The sequence below is a fragment of the Syngnathus typhle genome, linkage group LG9, assembly GCF_033458585.1.
Source record: "Syngnathus typhle isolate RoL2023-S1 ecotype Sweden linkage group LG9, RoL_Styp_1.0, whole genome shotgun sequence".
Lineage (NCBI taxonomy): Eukaryota > Metazoa > Chordata > Actinopteri > Syngnathiformes > Syngnathidae > Syngnathus > Syngnathus typhle.
This window is the reverse complement of record NC_083746.1, coordinates 155,720-174,614: the sequence shown is the minus strand read 5'-3', so window position 1 is coordinate 174,614 and position 18,895 is coordinate 155,720. Positions and strand designations below refer to the sequence as shown.

Genomic DNA, 18,895 nt, shown 5'->3' with positions numbered 1-18,895 from the left:
TTTGCAAACGTATATTGTAATCATTGTTTTAAAACGAGGACGTTAAGTTGGCGTCAGTGAGCCGTTCGGCGTTGCTCGTGACGTCACCTGAGGCCAAAACCAATGGCTGGCAAGCGACTGCCGCGGGCGTATGGGCGGGCCTTGTTCACATCTGGATGCAAAACATCTGCGTGCACGCCGCTCTGGTGTTTGTACCTCTCGACTTAAAACATCTCCATCATGTGGAGAAACAAATTCATCATCGTCATCATCACCTGTGAGTTGTGTGACTTTACGCCACTTTTCGTGAGTATTCTGTTGTGTGGGGGGGAGCGTCATAATAGTAAAGCTTTCTTCAGGTCTTCCCTGATCTTTCTCTGCGCTGCATTCGATCTCAACTCGGCGTGTGTGTGTGTGTGTGCGTGCGCGTGTGTGCACGCGCTGCAGCCGCAACTTCCATGCAGCCATCTCTCTGCTGCTCAACCTCTCAGCTGTTGAGCGATCGTACAGCTCTGTTATTGGGTTATTGGGACTCTTCTCTGCTATTCACTTGGACTGTAAGCATCTACGCTAGAGCGAGAAGACCCCGGCCGGGTCTTCAACCCTGGTTCCCGGAGTCCTGCGTGGCTTCCGGCGTGTTTCCCTGCACACACCTGATTCAAATGATGCAGCTTCTGCTTGCTCTCGACCTTGCTTCTGGGCCTCACTTTGTTTTTAGATAGGATAGGATTGAAAAATGTTTGTGTGTGTTTATTTGGCACGCACACGCATCTTTTTGTGCAGTTAAGTGCCAGTCGGTCTTGTCTCCATAGACAAAGGAGGCCAGTGTGTGTGTGTGTGTGTGTGTGTGTGTGTGTGTGTGTGTATGTGCAACATGCAAACTTGTTTGAAAGGGGAGGGGCTAGATCTTTTTCTGCAGAGCTTTTCTGGTCTGCCAGTGGCGACAGCTTGCCGTGCAGCCTTTCTAGACATGTCCTTTCTAGGCAGGGGAGACGGTCAAAGCAGGGAACGCTTTTGACCTCACAAACGCAAATCCAACAAAATAAGTGTGCAAAAGTAATTGAGCCCAGAAGAGACTCGGTATCCGTCTGTCCATCTGTCTATCCAACCACCCCTCCCTCCCTCCATCCATCCATCCCTCCATCCATCCCTCCTTAACCTTGTCGTTGCGATTAGCGGCTGTGATTGGCGGCCATCTGAACTTCAACGTGTGCATGTGGTGCGACACGAGCAGTCCGACGTGTGAGGAGGGCCACGGGGAGCGCATCTGCTTCTCCAACTGCTCCTTATCTTCCTTCTGCTCCTCCCCGCACGACATCTGCCTGGCCCTCTGGTGAGTTGACACGCTAAGACGCTACTTCATACACGCACGACATCATTCGAGGGCCGATGAAGCCAAATGGGCTCGCAAGTTTAAGATCAGGGGATGTTTGCGAATATTTGTCAATTTTCGCACATGTCCTGAGTGTTGTTAGTCACCTAAATGTTGAACAGAGGCTGAGATGTACTGAAGTTAAATTCCTTGTTTGGCATGCTCAAACACGGCCAATAAAAATTCTTGAATCTTGAAGCTAACGGCTGAGCCGAACACGCGCGCTAGCTAACGCAGCGGTGCTCCTCGTGCGCAGGCGTCAGACCAACGGCAGCGTGTCGGTGCGCACCGCCTGTCACGATCCCACGCTGCCGCTGGAGGGGGTGGCGGGGGCTGAGCCTCTGCTCAACTCCGCGTCCCACGAGTGTCGCATGACCGCGCCGGGGGTGACAGACGGGGGGCTGAAGGTGTGCGCCTGCCAGGGCCGGCACGAGTGCAACGACAAACTCATCTTCCGCCGCAGCCGCCGCGCTAACGGTGAGCTATGACATGCGCTGACCAACATGCGTATGATGCTCACCGGTCACCGCATAAGCCGGCAAAGTAACCAACAAAGATGCTAACTAAGATAAATACAGAAGACGCCAGTTCAAATGACGTAGCCCGGTAAAGGCTCGTGCCTGGCGACGTGGCCTCGCGATGACGTCAGAGATGTCCTCACACTGTTGCCGTTATTCAGGGTTCTCTTCTGTGGTCCGGGTGGTCCTGGTCAGCTTGCTCACGCCCGTCCCGGCGTTGGTCATAGCCGCCGCCCTCTACAGAGCCCGTGAGCGCCGCTGTGGCAAAAACAGACCCCGGGAGCGTCCGGCGACCTCGTCGCCGGGGCCGGTCCGGATGGGAGAAAACAGTCCGGAGGTTGTCAGGATGCCGGTTTGCCTGGAGGCAGCAGTGGGCGGCGGCCGCTTTGCGCAGGTGTGGCGGGCCCGGCCGCAGGACGAGGGTCGGGACAGTGGCTCGGCGGTGGCGGTGAAGGTTTTCTCTGCCGCGCGAGCGGCTTCCTGGAGGCACGAGGGCTCCATCTTGGCCGACGGCGGGATGCGGCACCCCAACGTCATCGCCTTCCTGGGGGCGCAGGTGACACGTCACATGACACGTTGCGTTACAGGTGTTGCATTGGGTACAAGTGGAGACAAAAGTCAATGTGCTACTTGACTAAAAGAGTGCCAGGAAAGATGCTACTTGAGATGAGCACGTTAAATCTGCCGCTCAACAGGTGAGGGGCGGGGCCTACTGGCTGCTGCTGGCCTATCACAGGTTGGGCAACCTCCAAGACTTCCTGACGGCCAACGTGCTGGAGTGGGAGCGGCTGGTTACGATGGCGACGGGTCTTGCGCGCGGCCTGGCGCACTTGCACAGTGACACCCTCTGGCCGCTGGGGGCGCCAAAGGTAACCACGCACGTGGGTTAAGTTCAGGACGCCGTGTCTAACGGGATGCGCGTGCCTTTCAGGTGTCGGTGGCTCATCGAGACGTGAAGAGCAGCAACGTGCTGCTGAAGGACGACGGCGACGTGGTTCTGTGCGACTTTGGCCTGGCCATCAAACTCCACGCTGAGCTCACCGCGGACGACTTGGCCAACAGCGGGCAGGTAACCTCGCCGAGCGGAATCCGAGCGATGCCTCGCGACGTGACCCTTTTGGCTTGCGTGACGTCGACATGATGGGAGAGCCCAATCTCCACGTATACCGGCCGCACGACGAGAGCCAAGACATTCTATTGTGTCACGATGCGACGCACGCAGATGTTATTTGAACCAAGGTGGCGTAACGTTGACGTGTTTTGCGTGTTGTGAGGTGGGCACAGCTCGCTACATGTCCCCGGAGGCGCTTGAGTCCCGCATCAACCTGGAGGATGGCGAGTCCTTCAAGCAGATGGACGTCTACTCCATGGCGCTGGTCCTCTGGGAGATGGCCTCGCGGTGCTGGGCCATCGGAGGTGAGCCGCCGCAACGACACATCTTATTGCGGCGCACCTATGGCGAGTGAGTGTGCGTGTGTGCAGAGGTAGGCAGCTACACACCGCCCTTCGGTGACGAGACGAGCCAATGTCCGCGCGTGGATGCCATGCGCCGTTTGGTCTTCAGGGGGCGCCCCGAGATCCCGCCGAGATGGATGCGGCATCAGGTAGGCGTGGCGGTGGCGACGCCCAGCTCTTCTTTGTTGCCACTTGCTAACGCTGATGCCGCTCCCGTAGGGGATGAGCGTCTACTGGCAGACAGTTACAGAGTCCTGGGACCACGACCCCGAGGCACGCCTCACGGCGCACTGTGTGCTCGAGCGAATGCGCGGCCTCGGGAGGCGGGAACCCATAGAAGTACGCTTGAAAGAGGAAGGGCCAAATATCCTGGCCCGAAGTCAGAATACAAAGGAAAGTCACAAACAAATGATGGCAACATGATTAAAAGCAGTCGAGAATCAAAATGGTTCAAATGAGGTTTTAAAGCACTTTGTTTGTTTGTATCAGCCCCGCGCATGCACAAACTTGCTTTCAAAGCCGAGAACAGACAGGTCTCAAAAGTCCACGGGAGCACAATGAAACACAAACCCCAGTAGACATCAACGTGACTCCAAACGGCACAAACGGCAAGCTGAGGATGCGTCTAAGTGGTTGCTAGGTGCTAAGCGGCGCTTCGGTCTCGCCAAAGCGGCGCTTCGGTCTCGCCAAAGCGGCGCTTCGGTCTCGCCAAAGCGGCGCTTCGGTCTCGCCAAAGCGGCGCTTCGGTCTCGCCAAAGCGGCGCTTCGGTCTCGCCAAAGCGGCGCTTCGGTCTCGCCAAAGCGGCGCTTCAGTCTCGCAAGCGTCCCGAGGAAGCCTTGCCGACGGCCACCGCCTCCTCCTTAAGCCACAGGAAGCCCACCTGGGTGCCAAAGTGGGCTCCGTCCCGCACGTGCGAGAAGAAGTCTCCCGGGTGGCACGACGTGCAGGGCGCCACGCCGGGGTCGTCCTGGATGTGCAGTGCCGGGATGCCCGCCTCCTCCAGCTGCAGCCTGCCACACGCGCGCCAACCAGGAGAGATGAGCGAGCAGGGAACAGGCAGGAGAGGGAGGAGCAGGAAAAGGATAAAAAAAAAATGGGGAGAACGCGAGCAGGAAGAGGATCTGGTGGCAGAAAGACCAGCGGAAGAGCAGCTACGCAGGGGCACCTGTTGGCCAGTCGGAGGTCCACGTTGGGCCTGCGCGACAGTGAACGGCGCACGCAGTCCGGCCGGAAGCGGGCGGCCTGTTCCGGCTCCAGCGCGAAGCAGCACGGCCCGACCGAGGGGCCCAAGACCACACGGATGTTGGTGCGCACGCAGCCCAGCTCGGTCGCCATGGCCGACACCGTTGCCGTGGCGACGCCCAGCAGCGTTCCTCTCCAGCCTAAAAGAGACCCTTAGCTTAGCTTAGCGTCATTGGCATTACACACAACTTTATTAGCAACTAACATGCGGACGGACAATGGTGTTTGTCAATTTACTACTTTAATGTCCTCATAGGAACGCGTGAACTGGATCAGCGAACACTAAATGTGACTTTGCTCAGCGCGTTGTTTGTCTCATGTTTACGAGGTTGGGCACGCCGGCTACGTCGTATACCTGCGTGAGCGACGCCTACCGCTTTGGCCACGGGATCAGCGAAGAGCATTGGGACGCAGTCGGCGCCCGGCGCGGCCAGGACTGCCCCGGGCTGGTCCGTCACCGCCGCGTCGTAGCGCTCCGGCTCGGCTTTCCCCAGCACCCACACACGTCTGGAATGCTCCACCTGCGCCGCGACGGGCCTCTTTGCTCAGAAGAGCCCGGAGGACCGACAACAGAACTCTGCACGTACCAACCTTGAGCATCTGTAGCGGGCGCGGGTAAAATCCGGCGTGTAGCGCCAGGCGGCGTCGGTTCTCGTTGACCAGGGCCGCTGAGTCTTGTCTCCTGGGACTGCTGAACAGGTTCAACGACGACAAGGTGGGCACGAGCGACACACCGCCTGCACGCGTGCTGAAGCCGTGGCCGAAGCACTCTTAGGCACAGGGAGACAGCGCGCCCGCAAAGTCACCGAGGCGAAAGATGAACTCCGAGTCTTTTGATCATTCCATCCGTCAAGGCAACGGCAGCGCACACACGCTCAATCGACGTGTCCCGAGCGCTCACCTGGGATCAGCGTCGACGTCAGCAGCCGGATGGCCCCGCCCACCGCCGGAAGTGCCTGCAGCAGGACCGTGACGTCACCCTCCACCTCTCGGACAGGTGTGTCGGCGCCGCGCAGAGGCCGCGGGCCGCAGCCCAGCCGGTACGTGAACTTGTAGAGGGCCGTGAAGAGCGCGCGCTCGTAGCCGAGCAGCAGCGCGCGCCCCCGCGGGCTAGTTATGACGCGCAGCCAAAGCACGCCGGCCTCGTCCGCCGCCCGCTTGAGGCGGTACGCGCACGCGGCTGTGGGGCGCCAGTCCAGCAACACTCTCGCTCCCCCCCGGCCGCTCCACGCGCGAACCGACGCGTCCACGACGGCGCTGCGGGCCGAGCCCGCGCACAGCACCAATAGGTGCGTGTCTGCAGTGGCGACGGCGGCCTCCTCCCGGAACAGCCGCTCGGTACAGCCGCAGCGGCAGGCGTGCGCGAAATCCAACAGCACCGCTGCCGCCGATTCGCTCATGGTGCCGGCAAGTGAGTCTGAGCGTCTGAGGGAGCCAGGCCCTCCCTCCCTCGTGAAACAAAAGCCTCAAAGGAAAGCGAAAGGAAAATAATAACTTTTGGCTTCCTCTTCCGCCACGCTCTGGATGACGAGACAAACGGGAAGAGTCTTCCCCTCACTAAGCGCGCTCCCAGACGCGCGCGCATGCGCCCACACCAAGATTCGGCAAAGTGACCATAAGCGTTGTTTTTGTCCCGTGCAGGTGCCACTGCCCCCTGTTGCCTGCTAGCAATGACAAAGTATATATTTCAGATGGCAGTATATATTTTTTAATGTTATTCATTTACTTATTTATTTATTTATTATTATTAAATAAAATATTATTATATATTATTTTATTATCCATCCATCCATTTTCTGAACCGCTCAGTCCCCACGGGGGTCGCGGGTGTGCTGGAGCCTGTCCCAGCAGTCAACGGGCGGTAGGCGGGGGACACCCTGAACCGGTTGCCAGCCGATCGCAGGGCACACGGAGACAAACAACTATTTGCACTCGCACTCACACCTAGGGACAATTTGGAGTGCTCAATCGGCCTACCAAGCATGTTTTTGGGACGTGGGAGGAAAGTGCCCGGAGAAAATCCACGCGGGCCCGGGGGGAACATGCAAACTCCACAAAGAGAGGGCCGGAGGTGGAATCCAACCCGCACCTCCCTGTGAGGCGGACGTGCTAACCAGTGCTCCACCGAGCCGCCTTATTATTAGTGTGAATTTTATTATGACATTTATAATTTTATTTATTTCTTTTTATTTCCTTGCTATAGCTGAAAGCAGAAAAGCGTGAAAGTATCAAATCCGTTGTCACTGATCACTTGGATTAACCAAAGCAGCAGGTACGCACAAAGCGCCCCCTGCCATTGTCACGCGCAAACACACCGTCCACATTTCTCGGAGGCAGGTTGAAGTTGAGGCAACGCTGAAGCGCAACTCGCAGGCGATCAAGTTGAGTTTTGGGCAAGCCTGAGCCTATTTTGGGCAACAGTCAATCAACATTGATGGACAGACAGCCAAAACCTGAGCTTCCTTTTTCTCTGCGACCTCGAGCCACTTCCTATGTCTACAAAACATCCCTTAGGGGGTGGGGTTGGTTGAATAAGTGGTGGCTTCCATATCCCATGATGCATTCTTGCTACGCCAATGAGAAGACTCGGGGGTGGGAATAGACGGGGGGCTCCGGGTATAAGAAGGTGACAGCGAGCTCGCCCCCCTTGAGCAGTTTTAATTCCCAGCCTACTACGGCTGGAAGACTACACGGGGGTGTAGTTTTGTCTTTTCAGGGGGCGTCCAGCAAGCGGCCCGTCTGTGAGGACAAAGTTGGACCATCGAGAAGCTGCTCGGCTTCATCAGGGGGGGCGGGCTCCGTCCCAACACCAGCGGGCGGCCTTTCACGTGAGTAACAACCGGACCCCAATTAGCCCGGGCCGACCGTGCAAACGCACAATTGTGGAGTTCAATTCATTTCGCTTTGGCTGGTTTGGTGCTCAGGAGGCATGCGGCATCTTTGACAAAACCCAAAATAGCTCAGGTGAGGGAGGGGGTAGGTTGGGGTCCCAGCCGGGGGCCGATGGCTTTTTAAGGGAATCGTCACTTGTGCGCCCCCTCCCCCTCCCGCAGATATGCGCCACATGCTGCCTGTCAATCCAAAAATCTATTTTAAGCATCAGCAGCGTTTGGATTGGGCCTCCTCGCGTGCGTCGAGAGCTTCGTGCCCCGCATCAACAATTCCAATCCAATCGAGTTCTTGAGGGTTCCTAAATGTTGGCAAAATGGGGCCTCGGCCATCCCGATCCCTCAAAGTCAGCCGGCTGAAGATGCACAGCGCAGCAAAACGATGTCATCATTAGAAGGGAGCGGAGCCTCTCAAACTTGACTGGGGACTTGAGTTGATTTGGACTGCGCTGACACATTTACGAGCGCGTTCCAAACAAACCTTATTCCGGTCAGAATATGTATACGTGGATCAGAAATAAACGTTACTTTGTTGAAATGGTTGCACTGTAACACGGCAAAGTGAAGTGACGTCACGATGTCACATTGAAGAGTTCGCATCGATCCCAAGACGTGCCGCTGTTTCATGTTCTTAGCATGACAACATAGACTGGAGCCCGCATGCGTGTTTTGCCCTGGTGTGTAATGAGGTCGGGTTTTTTTTGACATCCTGGCAGGCAGTCAGGAACGCGGCCTCCTTCAGCTGCCACCGCCCGTCACCCGTGGCCCGTCCCCTCAAAGTATTTATAACCGTGGGGGGGCTGTGACAGCGTTGTGGCTGACTGGCGCTCAGCTGTTGCGCTCGTCTGCCAGCAAAGAACTTTGCTGATGCGTCCAATTGGACTCGTCGCACATTGTCACAACAACAACGCTCAATGAATACATTCTTGAAATTTACCAAGAAAAATGTTAGTGTTGTCTGAAAAGAAGGGGCGGAGCTCAAAAGCGGCTCGCCAGCCCCCAAGACGGTCGGGCCGGCCAATTGCGGGGAGGTTAACAGCTGCTCCCACTTGACACTAATTGGAGCGGCTTCAGCGGGACCTCGGTCCTACATTAGCTCGCCTGCAGCAAGAAGAAACGCTTCGGCGTCGGCGGACTTTTTACGGCTCTTTCGGGAGAGTCCGAACGGGATGGACGCTCGACGCCGGCGGTGTGTTTGCGAGCAGTGACGTTGACGTGGCGTCGTTTCAAGTGGAGCCAGCCGCGAACCCGCCCGCGCAGCTCTCTGCGCTTCAGGCCAGCCGTAACCGTCTTTATTCGAAGTGATTGACGTTCATGTTGCTTTTGCTTCGAGTATAAACACAGTTTTGACATAAGTCACAATAAGCATCGCGTAACACTTGGTGGACATACTAACGAATGTCGCGTGCCTTCCAGCGAGTGGCAAATTCAAAACGGAAACCTAAAGCACTTGAAAAAAAATGAACATAAAGTTTGTCAAGTGTTGGGGAAGCTATTTCGCTCAATCATTACGTCTGTGTATGTGCGTGTGCGCGCGGGCGCGCGTGCGCGTATACAGTGTGCATGATGGGTCAGAATAAAAGATGCGATGCTTTGGTGGCTTGGCTTTCTTTACTCGGGCTTTAAATGTTCCAGATGTACAGGTGGCAGATGAGAAATGAGCGTTGGTAGAACATAACCGGTAGCAGATAGCAGAGTGTGCAATGTAAAATAACAATTAGAATACGCACGATATCTAACGACACGTCACATTTGAACAAATAAGCATAATCGGTCTTCGACTAAAGAAATGACCTATAAAGGGAATACAATACATAAGATGTTATTAATTAAAGTGCTACAATTGGCCTACTATGCGTATTGAAATGACTTTCCAAATGGACTAGTGGGTCGCAGTGGTCTGGGGAGACCTCTAGTGATTGATGGGAGGAATAGAAATGTTTCGTCAGGGATTTCTCTCCAGACCACCTAACGATGCCAAGTAACATAGGGTGACCAGACGTCCTCTTTTCCCCAGACATGTCCTACTTTTCATTTCTCTGTAATCGTTCGCAAATAAGTCACACCCTTCTCCTCAAATCTAGCCGTGTGTGTGTGTGTGTGTGTGTGTATGAGGAGGAAGTAGGCGAGTGCTTGCCAGCAAGTGTATACAAACAATGGCGAAACGAAAATGCACCTTTACGGAGGAATTAAAAAAAAAAAAAGTGCGTGCTTTCGCCAGGGTCGTGGTCCGTATGAAGCTGAGTGCTTAACGTGTAAGGCAGGCACTTACGTGTCCGTGGCAGATAAAGGTGCCAACGACCTAAAGCAGCAAGGGGCAAAAGCGCATCATCCAAAGTCAGGGATTTCTTTTTGACCAACTCCGGAAAGTGTAGCCGTCACTGCAGCATGTAGCTATGCTTTTCATACTGTTAAGCACCATGAAAGCAACAGGTCAATGGACTGCACATTTGGCTTGTTAAGGAAGATTTTCACAGACTCCCAAAAAAAAAAAGGAATTTGCATCCTGCTCCCTTTGTCTGCAGGCTGCCAAGCCAAGAAGGAGAAGAAGATGTCGACCCAGCAGGCGCCGACTTTCACGCAGCCGCTTCGGAGCGTGGTGGCACTAGAGGGTAGTGCCGCCTCGTTCCAGGCGCAAGTGAGCGGTAAGGCCCACCCGTCCGTCCGCCCGCCCGTCCATCCAACCGCAAGGGAGCTCGCCGTCTGACCCCGTTTCCCGTCCCACCTGCCCAGGTGCTCCGGTTCCCGAGGTGTCGTGGTTCCGCGACGGCCAGGTCCTGTCTGCCGCCGCCTTGCCCGGCGTTCAGATCTCGTTCAGTGAAGGCCACGCTGTTCTGAGCATCGACGCCGTCAACGCCACGCACAGCGGGAGGTTTTCCGTCCGGGCCACCAACGGAGCCGGACAAGCCACCAGCACCGCAGAACTCGTGGTTACAGGTGAGAGCCTGTCTTAAGTCGGTACTCACCCCCTTCCAGCGCTCCTAAAGCACCTCTGACCTAGTTGACGTTCCCCTGCACACATCAGATAAGTCTTTAACTCTGCGTTGCCTTCAAAGCCGCCACTGATCTTTGGACTTACTTCAAGGAGCCCAGGTAGTTTTTTTGCTCCTTCAAGATCACTCATAGTCTTTAGCTCCTCTGGACTATTGTATGTCAAAACCTCAGGTGCTCTTTGAACTCATCGATGTTCCCTCAAACAACTGGAGTAGTCTTTGTTCCCTTCAGAACTTCAGGTTGTCTTGAAGCATCTGGAAGAGTAAATGTCCCCGGCAAGGCCTCAGCTAGTCTTTGACTCCTGTACTGTCCCTTTCAAGGTAGCCTCATCTCTTTCAAGACCTCGTATGGTCTCAAAGTCCTCAGACCGACTGGACACAAAGTCCTTGTTTTCCTCAAGATGTCAGTTCAACTCAAACCTTTTAAAGCCGCTTGTTGCAGGGACAGCCGTGGGACCCGCGCTGATTGAATCTGCCTGTCCGGGACTGAAGCGCGGTGTTTGCACTTTTGCCCCTGTGCAGCGGAGACGTCACCTCCCAGTTTCCTTCAGAGACTCCAGAGCTCGACGGTACGGCAGGGTAGTCAAGTGAGACTCGCCGTCCGAGTCACGGGCATCCCGCCGCCCGCCGTCGTGTTCTACCGCGAGGGAGCCGAAATCCAGAGCTCGGCGGACTTCACCGTCATCCGAGACGGCGACTCGTACAGTCTGTTGATCGCCGAGGCCTTCCCGGAGGACTCCGGGACCTACTCGGTGACGGCCACCAACAGCAGCGGCCGGGCCTTGTCCAGCGCCGAGCTGCTGGTTTACGGTGGGTGTTTGCCATTAAGGGTTCATATTTGTGACTGGCAGAAAGGCCAACGAGCGTACTTGGAAATGCTCGATCACCTGTTGGAAATGCTGCCATCGCAAAACAGTTGGCGACGAGCAGGTCAAATGAACTTCACCTGTGTGCAAAGTGCAGTCAAATGTAGAGACGCACTCCAAGCACTTTGAATAGGAGCTGTCGGCTTAGCTTTGAACCTTTTGGCCGTTGCAGGCGAGGAAGTGGTCCCGGCCAAGAAAACCAAGACCCTGCTTTCCAGTTCCCAGGTTTCGGGCTCACAGATGAGTCTTCAGACCGGGGTGGAGCAGGTACAGAAAGCCGTTCTTCCCGTTCTTTGGTCCTTGCATTTTCAGTCAGGTGTTACAAAATCAGAACACGGCTTGTGCAATTGCCGTCCCCCTCAGAGTTTTCAGAGCATGGCCACCATGGAGATGCAAGTGGAGAGTGCCGAGTCGACGGCGCTCCTGGCTCCCCAAGCTGCGATTGCCGGGGTGACGGTGGGGCGGCGGCAGTCGCCCGTCAGACCCGTCAAAGCGCCCGCGTCTTCGCCCGGCAGGTAGGCTTCCGAGATTCTTGGCCGAGGGGGTCGGGAGTTCAAGTCGAGCTTGGAGACCAATCATTTGGACTGTCTCCCAAAGAAAAAAGGAATTCACAGGAAGCCTTTTGAAATCTAAAGCGAGGGAGGATAACACTGCCTTGAAAGTTTGTTTTGGCCTATAGTAGTACATATGTATGTATTAAAAAGAATAAAACAATAGCACGCCGCATTCATGAAATCAATGAAGAATTGTGCAAAAACGTCTTTGCACGCGGGACTCACCAGAATGAGTGCGGCTCTCGCTTTCAGGGCCGTCGTGTCCCCGACGGGCACACTGGAGCTGGGGGACGGCGGCGCCGACGTCCTTCCCTCCTGGAAGCTGACCGAGGGCGGCGGCGGCGGCGATGTGGCTGAGCTGGACCGGGAACAGCAGCTCATCTGCATCACGCAGGTGAGGGGAAACTTTTACACTCTCTTGCGAAGGGAAGCCTCGTGACTGGAGCGTGGCTGTAACAAAGCTCCCTTCCCTGGGGGACACGGCGCCATTATGATTGCTTGAGAGTTGCGCCAAGGTTTCACAACCCGCTCGGGTGCTTCTCCTCAGGCAAAGTTGTTTCAGGCATTTGTTGCTAAAAGTTGCAAAATGCCATTGCTTGATGTCACCCCGCGTGGAATTAGGCAAAATGTGTGATGGAGACTGACCCTATATTGAGATGTTGTTTTGTCCTGCGCTAGAGAAATGCTCGTCACACCGTAGCCACCTTAGAGTAAGTTTGTCATTCGGTCGAAGCGGTCGCAGTCGAGGTTCAAGGAATTCCCAAGTTACTGCGGCAAATATCAAGCCAGGCAAGTTTTGGTCCAACGTCAAGTCACACAATGGCGTCGAGTTCCTCGCGGGTAGCTGGTCTGGAGGCGCCGTCTGTGTTGGGGACGCAACCCAGAGAAGTCTCTGATCCAGCCATGTCTGCCCATTGTGCTTTTATCCAGTTGGTGTAAAATTGCAAGCTGCCGCGGGTAACCTTTTGACCTCCTTCGGTCGGTCGCGTTGGCTGTATCTGAGCGTTGGATTGATTTGTTTGTCGTCCTTCCCCAGACGGCGGAAGAAATTGCCGCGATTCCCCCCGGAGACGGCGCGGTCCCGCCCGTCTTGCTTTCTGTGAGTCAGAGAGTCGGGTGTCAGAGGCGCCTGAAATCACAAGTCCTGTGAACGTGACCCGTTCTTTTTTCAGGCTTTGAAGAATACAAATGTGACCGAAGGCGAGTCCGTGAGCCTGGAGTGCCAGATCGGCGGGCGACCCGCCCCCGTCATCATGTGGTTCCGGGAGGACTACAAGATCGAGAGCTCGGCGGACTTCCAGATCAGCTACGACCGAGCCGGCTGCGCCCGCTTGCTGATCCGGGAGGCCTTTGCCGAGGACAGCGGCCGCTTCACCTGCACCGCCACTAACCAGGCGGGAACCGTCAGCACTTCCTGCTACCTGCTCGTCCAGGGTCAGTGCATCCGGCCGGGGTGGAGTCACAGCTGCTCGCAAATATGACCCGCATTGCAGCAATGTACCCCACGTGACCTGATTGACAAATTCCAAGATTTACAAATGTCAAGCACTCGAAGGTGACAGGCGATCGTTCCAGCAGGCTGGCTCGCTGCCAGACCAAACCGCCTTTGAGCCACCGCCTTGCTCCTTCAATCTTGGGCTCGACAAAATGCTCAACTGCCATTCTGTTGTTTCCTGTTTAGCCCCACCCCTAAAATAACATTGTCCTGCTAACAGTCACGCGAGCTACGCTTTTGTCAACAAATAAAAATCAACAAAATACGATCATCTGCAAAAAACAGTCAAAAAATCAACAGTGAGTCGACGCTTTGATTGTTCGCTTCTCACGTAGACGTTGATTTTCAGTGTCTGAGGACATCGAGAGCCGAGAGGAGGAGGTCGAAGAGAGGGCGTGAGTTGACGGCCGCCAGTTTTCTGGGACGCCTTAGCGCCTCCGCCCGACTGAGCGTCCTTCAAATGTTTTCGCAGAGTCTCCGAGCAAGAAAGCGTCACCCAGGCGAGCGCGCTGGAGTCAGAGTCCTGTGCCGAAGCTCCTTTCTTTGTCAAGACTCCCGGCGTCCAGAAGCTGGTGGAGGGCGCAAGCGTCGTCTTTGAATGCCAAGTCGCTGGGAGCCCTCGCCCGCAGCTCGTCTGGAAGAAGGGCGGTGTCCCGCTCACCAGTGGATACAGGTCAGTTTGTCCTGGCTTTTGATCAATTGAGAGAGATGGAAAATGAAAACAAACGCGGCCACGGGAACTTTGATGAGAATTGCGTGCGGACTTGTCAAAGGCTTGTGGTCGTCAGCAAGGGCAGCCGGCACGGAGCTCGCACGGTCAAGGCAGTGGGTGGGTGGCTGTGATCAAGTGTGTGTTGCAGATACAAAGTTGCCTACCAGAAGGAGAGCGGCCTTTGCCAGCTGCTCATCTCTATGACTTTTGCTGACGATGCCGGAGAATATACCGTCGTTGCCAGGAACCGGCTCGGAGAGTCCTCTGCCACCGCCAGGCTGCTGGAGGAAGGTCCGTTGTACAGCCAGGCACAGCGTGTCGGCCGCAAAGGTTTACTTTGGCCTACTGGACTCTCGCACAATTTAAAAAACTGACCTGAAAACTGAGAGAGGTCTCGAACCGACCCGTGATGTCCAGTTGCTACCGTTCAACCTTTGGATGATGGACTGTCCACATGGACAGGCCAGCATCCATCCATTTGAATGCATTTGATTGCAACTGAAGCCTGTCAAATTTCTCGTCTTCAGATGAATACGAAGCCTACGTAAAGAAACAGGAGGTGACCTCCGAGAAGGGAGCGGAAGCACCAGTGCGGGAACCCCTGGTCGGAGACGTTGCCCCCACCGTGACCGTGACGGACAAAATGACCACCACCACCTTTCTCTCTGGAGAGGTAGCAGGGTCTCCCGGTTGCATTTGCGCTCAAGTCGATGCCTTTGCGGCTGTACAAAGTACAACTTTGGCTACTTCCAAATCTGGGAGGTGGGGGTGACTCGTGTCGCGGGGTTCTGAATTGTAAAGGTTGCTGTGGAGACAGGAGCAGGCTTAGGGGCAGGCGGCAGGTAGTCCCGCCACCGAATCTAATGAAAAGTAACTCAGTATGCCGAGGCTGCCGTAGATGCAGAGAGTCGGGAGATGCTAAGGTGTCGGCGGCCCGGCGCCAAGCCAACGTCGCCTATCTCGTGAGGACGGGCGGTCCGCAGCAGTGGCTCTCAGACCTTCTTGTTTTGCAGGATTTCCGCCTGTCCATCATCGAGCAGCGCATCATGCAGGAGATCGAGCTGAGCGTCCTGAGAATCACTTACGCAGAGCTGCTGGCAGAGGATAGCGAACAGATGGCGAGTGCCGCCGACCAGGAGGCCGTGGCGCCCGCCTTTGACGCGCTGGTGAAAAACTACCGTATTGTGGAAGGAATGGGTGTCACCTTCCAATGCAGGATCTTCGGAGTGCCGCCACCCAAGGTGAGCGCGCGGGCGCGACTGAAACAACGGGTTGCCCAGTCTGCTTCAACTCATCAACACCCATGGAAATGGAGCGGGATGCACGTGTTCACATGTCACAAAATGTGCTACGGACAGATCGTTTGGTTCAAAGACGGTCAGCGCATCCATGCCGGCGGACGCTACCAGGCGGAGGTTCTTCGGGACGGCCGTGCCAGCCTACGACTGGCAGTGGTTCTGCCCGAGGACGAGGGTGTGTACAGCGCCTTGGCCAGCAATGAGAAGGGAAACGCCGTCAGCTCCGGGAAGCTCTACGTGGAGCCCTACGTGGAACCCTACGTGGGGGCCTCTGGCAGCGCGTCGCCCCAGACGTACACCCCGCAGCCGGCCCCGCAGAGGATCCGGTATGTTTGCGCTGACAGCCTTTTCCACAGACCCAAATCCGTACGCGTACGGCGCCAATGGCCCAGGCCGCGATGCTGGTGCCGAGATGCTACCGCGGCTCCGACGCACCCGTGCAGCGTCATAGATGCTGCCTCTTGAACTAAAATATCTGCTCGCTAGATCAAAGCGCGAGATCTTTGCGTGCGAGCCGAAATCCTTTCAGAGTGTCAAATGACGTTTGATGCCATCGGTAGAACCCTTCCGAGCGTGTGCCGTTGTCGTTGTCAAGGTCAGCGTCTCCTGGCTCGCCTAGCCGCTCCTCCAGCCGCTCTCCCAGCCGTTCTCCCGCCCGAAAGCTCGATGACACGGACGAGGCTCAGCTGGGGAGACTCTACAAGCCCGTCTTTGTGGTGAAGCCCACCTCGCTCAGATGCTCCGAGGGGCAAACTGCCAGATTTGACCTGAAGGTGGTTGGCAGACCCATGCCGGACACCTACTGGTTCCACAACGGTGAGAAGCGAACAGATCAAAGCAAACTATTCTGATGATGTTGTCTCGGACTTGACATGAGTGTGGGTGTGTGTGTTGCACAGGAGAACAAGCGGTCAGTGATTACACCCACAAGATCGTGATTAAAGAGGACGGCACTCAGTCCCTGATCATTGCCCCGACCGTGCCGCATGACTCGGGCGAGTGGACGGTGGTCTCTCAGAACCGGGCCGGACGCTCATCCATCTCTGTCACGCTCACTGTGGATGGTAAAAGTCTCTTGCCTGCCTGCCTGCTGTTGTCTTCTAGTTCTAGTTCATCCCTGCAGACCGGCAGGACGTCCCGTCACTCAGTGCTTTAAGCACCGCCTCCTGACGGTCAGCAGGGATTCATAGAAGTGGAGTGACATTCGTACCTTTCGTTCTACTTCATCCCTGCTGGCCGCCAGGAGGCGGTGCTTAAAGCACAGAGTAACGGGATGTCCTGCCGGTCAGGAGGGATTCATAGAATTGTAGTTAGATTTGTAACTTTTGGATGTGGTTGCTGCTTCAGTTGTCCATCTTCTGGTTGTTTTCCAGCCAAAGAAATGTTGGTGCGTCCACAGTTCACAGAAAGGCTGAGGAACGTTAGCGTGAAGAAAGGAACACTGGTGGAACTGGCCGTCAGAGCCATCGGCAACCCCTTGCCGGAAATCGTCTGGCTGAAAAATAGTGACATTGTCACACCTCACAAGCATCCACATATCAAGTATGTTTCGTGTTACTTCATGAAACCAAATTGTCGCTGTGTTGTCAATTGTTGTTTTATCAAAGAAGCACAAAGTTTATTTCCAAGACCCGAGGATCGAAGCAAATTGTCATCGCTGCGCCCGACTTTCTCCAATCGTTGGGAAAACGCTTTGTCTGTGTTCCAGGATCGAAGGAACCAGAGGAGAAGCGAGATTCCAGATTCCGTCGGTGTCGGCTTCCGACAGCGCGTGGTACACGGCCACGGCCATCAACAAAGCTGGCCGGGACACCACCCGCTGCAGAGTCAACGTGGAGATGGACTATGCTGAGCCGCAGCCGGAGCGGAGGCTCATCATCACCAAAGGAACTTACAAGGCCAAAGAGATCGCCGCACCCGAGCTGGAGCCCCTGCATCTCCGCTACGGCCAAGAGCAGTGGGAGGAGGGAGACCTTTACGACAAAGAGAAGCAACAGAAACCGCAGTTCAAGAGGAAGCTGAGCTCGGTTCGGATGAAGAAGTTCGGCCCCGCCCACTTTGAGTGCAGGCTGACCCCCATCGGCGACCCCACCATGGCGGTGGAGTGGCTCCACGACGGCAAGCCCCTGGAGGCCGCCAACCGGCTGCGCATGATCAACGAATTTGGCTACTGCAGTCTGGACTACGAGGTGGCGTACGCGCGAGACAGCGGCGTCATCACCTGCAGAGCCAGCAACAAATTTGGAGCGGACCAGAACTCGGCCACCCTCATCGTCAAGGACGAGAAGGGGCTGGTGGAGGAGAGCCAGCTGCCCGAGGGGAGGAAGGGAGCGCACCGGCTGGAAGAGATGGAGCGCCTGGCTCACGAGGGCGGACCGGCCGGGGTGAGCGGCGCCGACGAGCAGACGGAAAAGACCAAACCCGAGATCGTCCTGCTTCCCGAGCCGACGCGAGTGCTGGAAGGCGACGTGGCCCGATTCCGCTGCAGAGTGACCGGTTACCCTGCGCCCAAGGTCAACTGGTACCTCAACGGACAACTCATCCGCAAGAGCAAGCGCTACAGACTACGTTACGATGGCATCTACTACCTGGAGATCGTTGACGTCAAGTCTTACGACTCAGGCGAGGTCAGGGTGGCCGCGGACAACAACTTGGGCTCGACTGAGCACACGGTTAAACTGGAGATTCAGAAGAAGGAGGACTTCAGGACGCATCTTCGCCGGGCTCCGGAGCCCAGAGCGCCTGAGATTCAACCCGAAGCTGGAAAGACTCTATTTGAGGTGGTGAGGGTGGAGCAAGCCCCAGAAGACAGTCGGCAGAAAGAGATCATCAAGCTCAAGAAAGCCCAGAGAATTGTGCGTGAAAAAGCCACAGAGGAATCGGAGGAGTTGAGGAGCAAGTTCAAGCGCAGGACAGAAGAGGGCTATTACGAGTCCATCACGGCGGTGGAACTCAAGTCTCGTAAGCGAGACGACTCCTATGAGGATCTTCTGAGGAAGACAAAGGAGGACCTCCTGCATCGAGCCAAGGAGGAGGAAGAAAAGAAAAAAGAGGACGCCGCGCCAGGCAAAACGGCTGCCAAACCGCTTCAAGCGGAAAGGCTCAAGCTGTCAGCTAGTATGGAAGCTCCCAAAATCCTGGAGCGCATCTCGAGTCAGACCGCGGCACGAGGGGAGGAAGTCAAGTTTCGAGTCCGGGTCATCGGCAAACCCGAACCTGAATGCCAGTGGTTCAAAAACGGCGTTCAGCTAGAGAAGACTGAGCGCCTTTATTGGTTCTGGCCCGAAGACCACGTGTGTGAGCTGGTGATCAGAGACGTCCGGGCGGAGGACTCGGCCAGCATCATGGTCAAAGCCACCAACTCCGCTGGCGAAACCTCCAGTCACGCATTCCTCCTGGTGCAAGGTGAGACTCGATCGAGTAGGACACGGTGAGCAACAGCAAATACGTACTTTCCAAAACCGGCTTTGTTTGCGGTCAACGAGGCTTTTGGTAGCTCCGATTGCTTTTCCTCTGGCATTT

General features: G+C 55.9%; 3 protein-coding genes across 9 annotated transcripts in view; 2 read left to right on the top strand and 1 right to left on the bottom strand.

The window, feature by feature from the left end:
- Positions 1–95: 95 nt before the first annotated feature.
- Positions 96–3,779, top strand: LOC133159662 (TGF-beta receptor type-2-like). Of its 3 annotated transcripts, none has more exons than XM_061286886.1 (9): positions 96–256; positions 1,156–1,312; positions 1,608–1,828; positions 2,031–2,425; positions 2,565–2,738; positions 2,801–2,938; positions 3,144–3,285; positions 3,352–3,473; positions 3,544–3,779. In XM_061286886.1, the coding sequence occupies exons 1-9, from the start codon at positions 220–222 to the stop codon at positions 3,745–3,747; spliced, it is 1,590 nt and encodes a 529-aa protein (XP_061142870.1). In that variant the 5' UTR covers positions 96–219; the 3' UTR covers positions 3,748–3,779. The 3 variants fall into 3 exon arrangements, 2 of the variants coding, with proteins under 2 accessions (XP_061142870.1, XP_061142871.1); XM_061286887.1 differs by having other exon boundaries at positions 139–285; XR_009715723.1 differs by having other exon boundaries at positions 3,154–3,473; positions 3,544–3,572.
- On the bottom strand, positions 3,771–6,148 carry lacc1 (laccase (multicopper oxidoreductase) domain containing 1). 4 transcript variants are annotated; one of them, XM_061286889.1, is made up of 5 exons: positions 5,469–6,146; positions 5,159–5,337; positions 4,942–5,088; positions 4,491–4,707; positions 3,771–4,335 (listed from the first exon to the last, which is right to left on the bottom strand). In XM_061286889.1, the coding sequence occupies exons 1-5, from the start codon at positions 5,965–5,967 to the stop codon at positions 3,968–3,970; spliced, it is 1,410 nt and encodes a 469-aa protein (XP_061142873.1). In that variant the 5' UTR covers positions 5,968–6,146; the 3' UTR covers positions 3,771–3,967. The 4 variants fall into 4 exon arrangements, with proteins under 4 accessions (XP_061142873.1, XP_061142875.1, XP_061142874.1 ...); XM_061286890.1 differs by having other exon boundaries at positions 3,988–4,335; positions 4,923–5,088; XM_061286891.1 differs by lacking the exon at positions 4,942–5,088 and having other exon boundaries at positions 5,469–6,147.
- A 1,069-nt stretch (positions 6,149–7,217) lies between these two features.
- The window catches only part of LOC133159652 (titin-like), a 115,439-nt gene continuing 103,761 nt past the window's right edge, over positions 7,218–18,895 (top strand). For both annotated transcript variants that reach the window (XM_061286868.1, XM_061286867.1), the window contains exons 1-19: positions 7,218–7,395; positions 9,981–10,100; positions 10,189–10,392; positions 10,971–11,258; positions 11,487–11,581; positions 11,678–11,829; positions 12,121–12,262; positions 12,905–12,967; positions 13,041–13,302; positions 13,713–13,758; positions 13,836–14,036; positions 14,224–14,366; positions 14,603–14,748; positions 15,089–15,316; positions 15,434–15,699; positions 15,969–16,189; positions 16,273–16,437; positions 16,747–16,915; positions 17,082–18,778. In XM_061286868.1, coding sequence (XP_061142852.1) covers positions 10,007–10,100; positions 10,189–10,392; positions 10,971–11,258; positions 11,487–11,581; positions 11,678–11,829; positions 12,121–12,262; positions 12,905–12,967; positions 13,041–13,302; positions 13,713–13,758; positions 13,836–14,036; positions 14,224–14,366; positions 14,603–14,748; positions 15,089–15,316; positions 15,434–15,699; positions 15,969–16,189; positions 16,273–16,437; positions 16,747–16,915; positions 17,082–18,778 — 4,582 coding nt within the window. In that variant the 5' untranslated portion in view covers positions 7,218–7,395; positions 9,981–10,006. The remainder of the gene's footprint in view (positions 7,396–9,980; positions 10,101–10,188; positions 10,393–10,970; positions 11,259–11,486; positions 11,582–11,677; positions 11,830–12,120; positions 12,263–12,904; positions 12,968–13,040; positions 13,303–13,712; positions 13,759–13,835; positions 14,037–14,223; positions 14,367–14,602; positions 14,749–15,088; positions 15,317–15,433; positions 15,700–15,968; positions 16,190–16,272; positions 16,438–16,746; positions 16,916–17,081; positions 18,779–18,895) is intronic.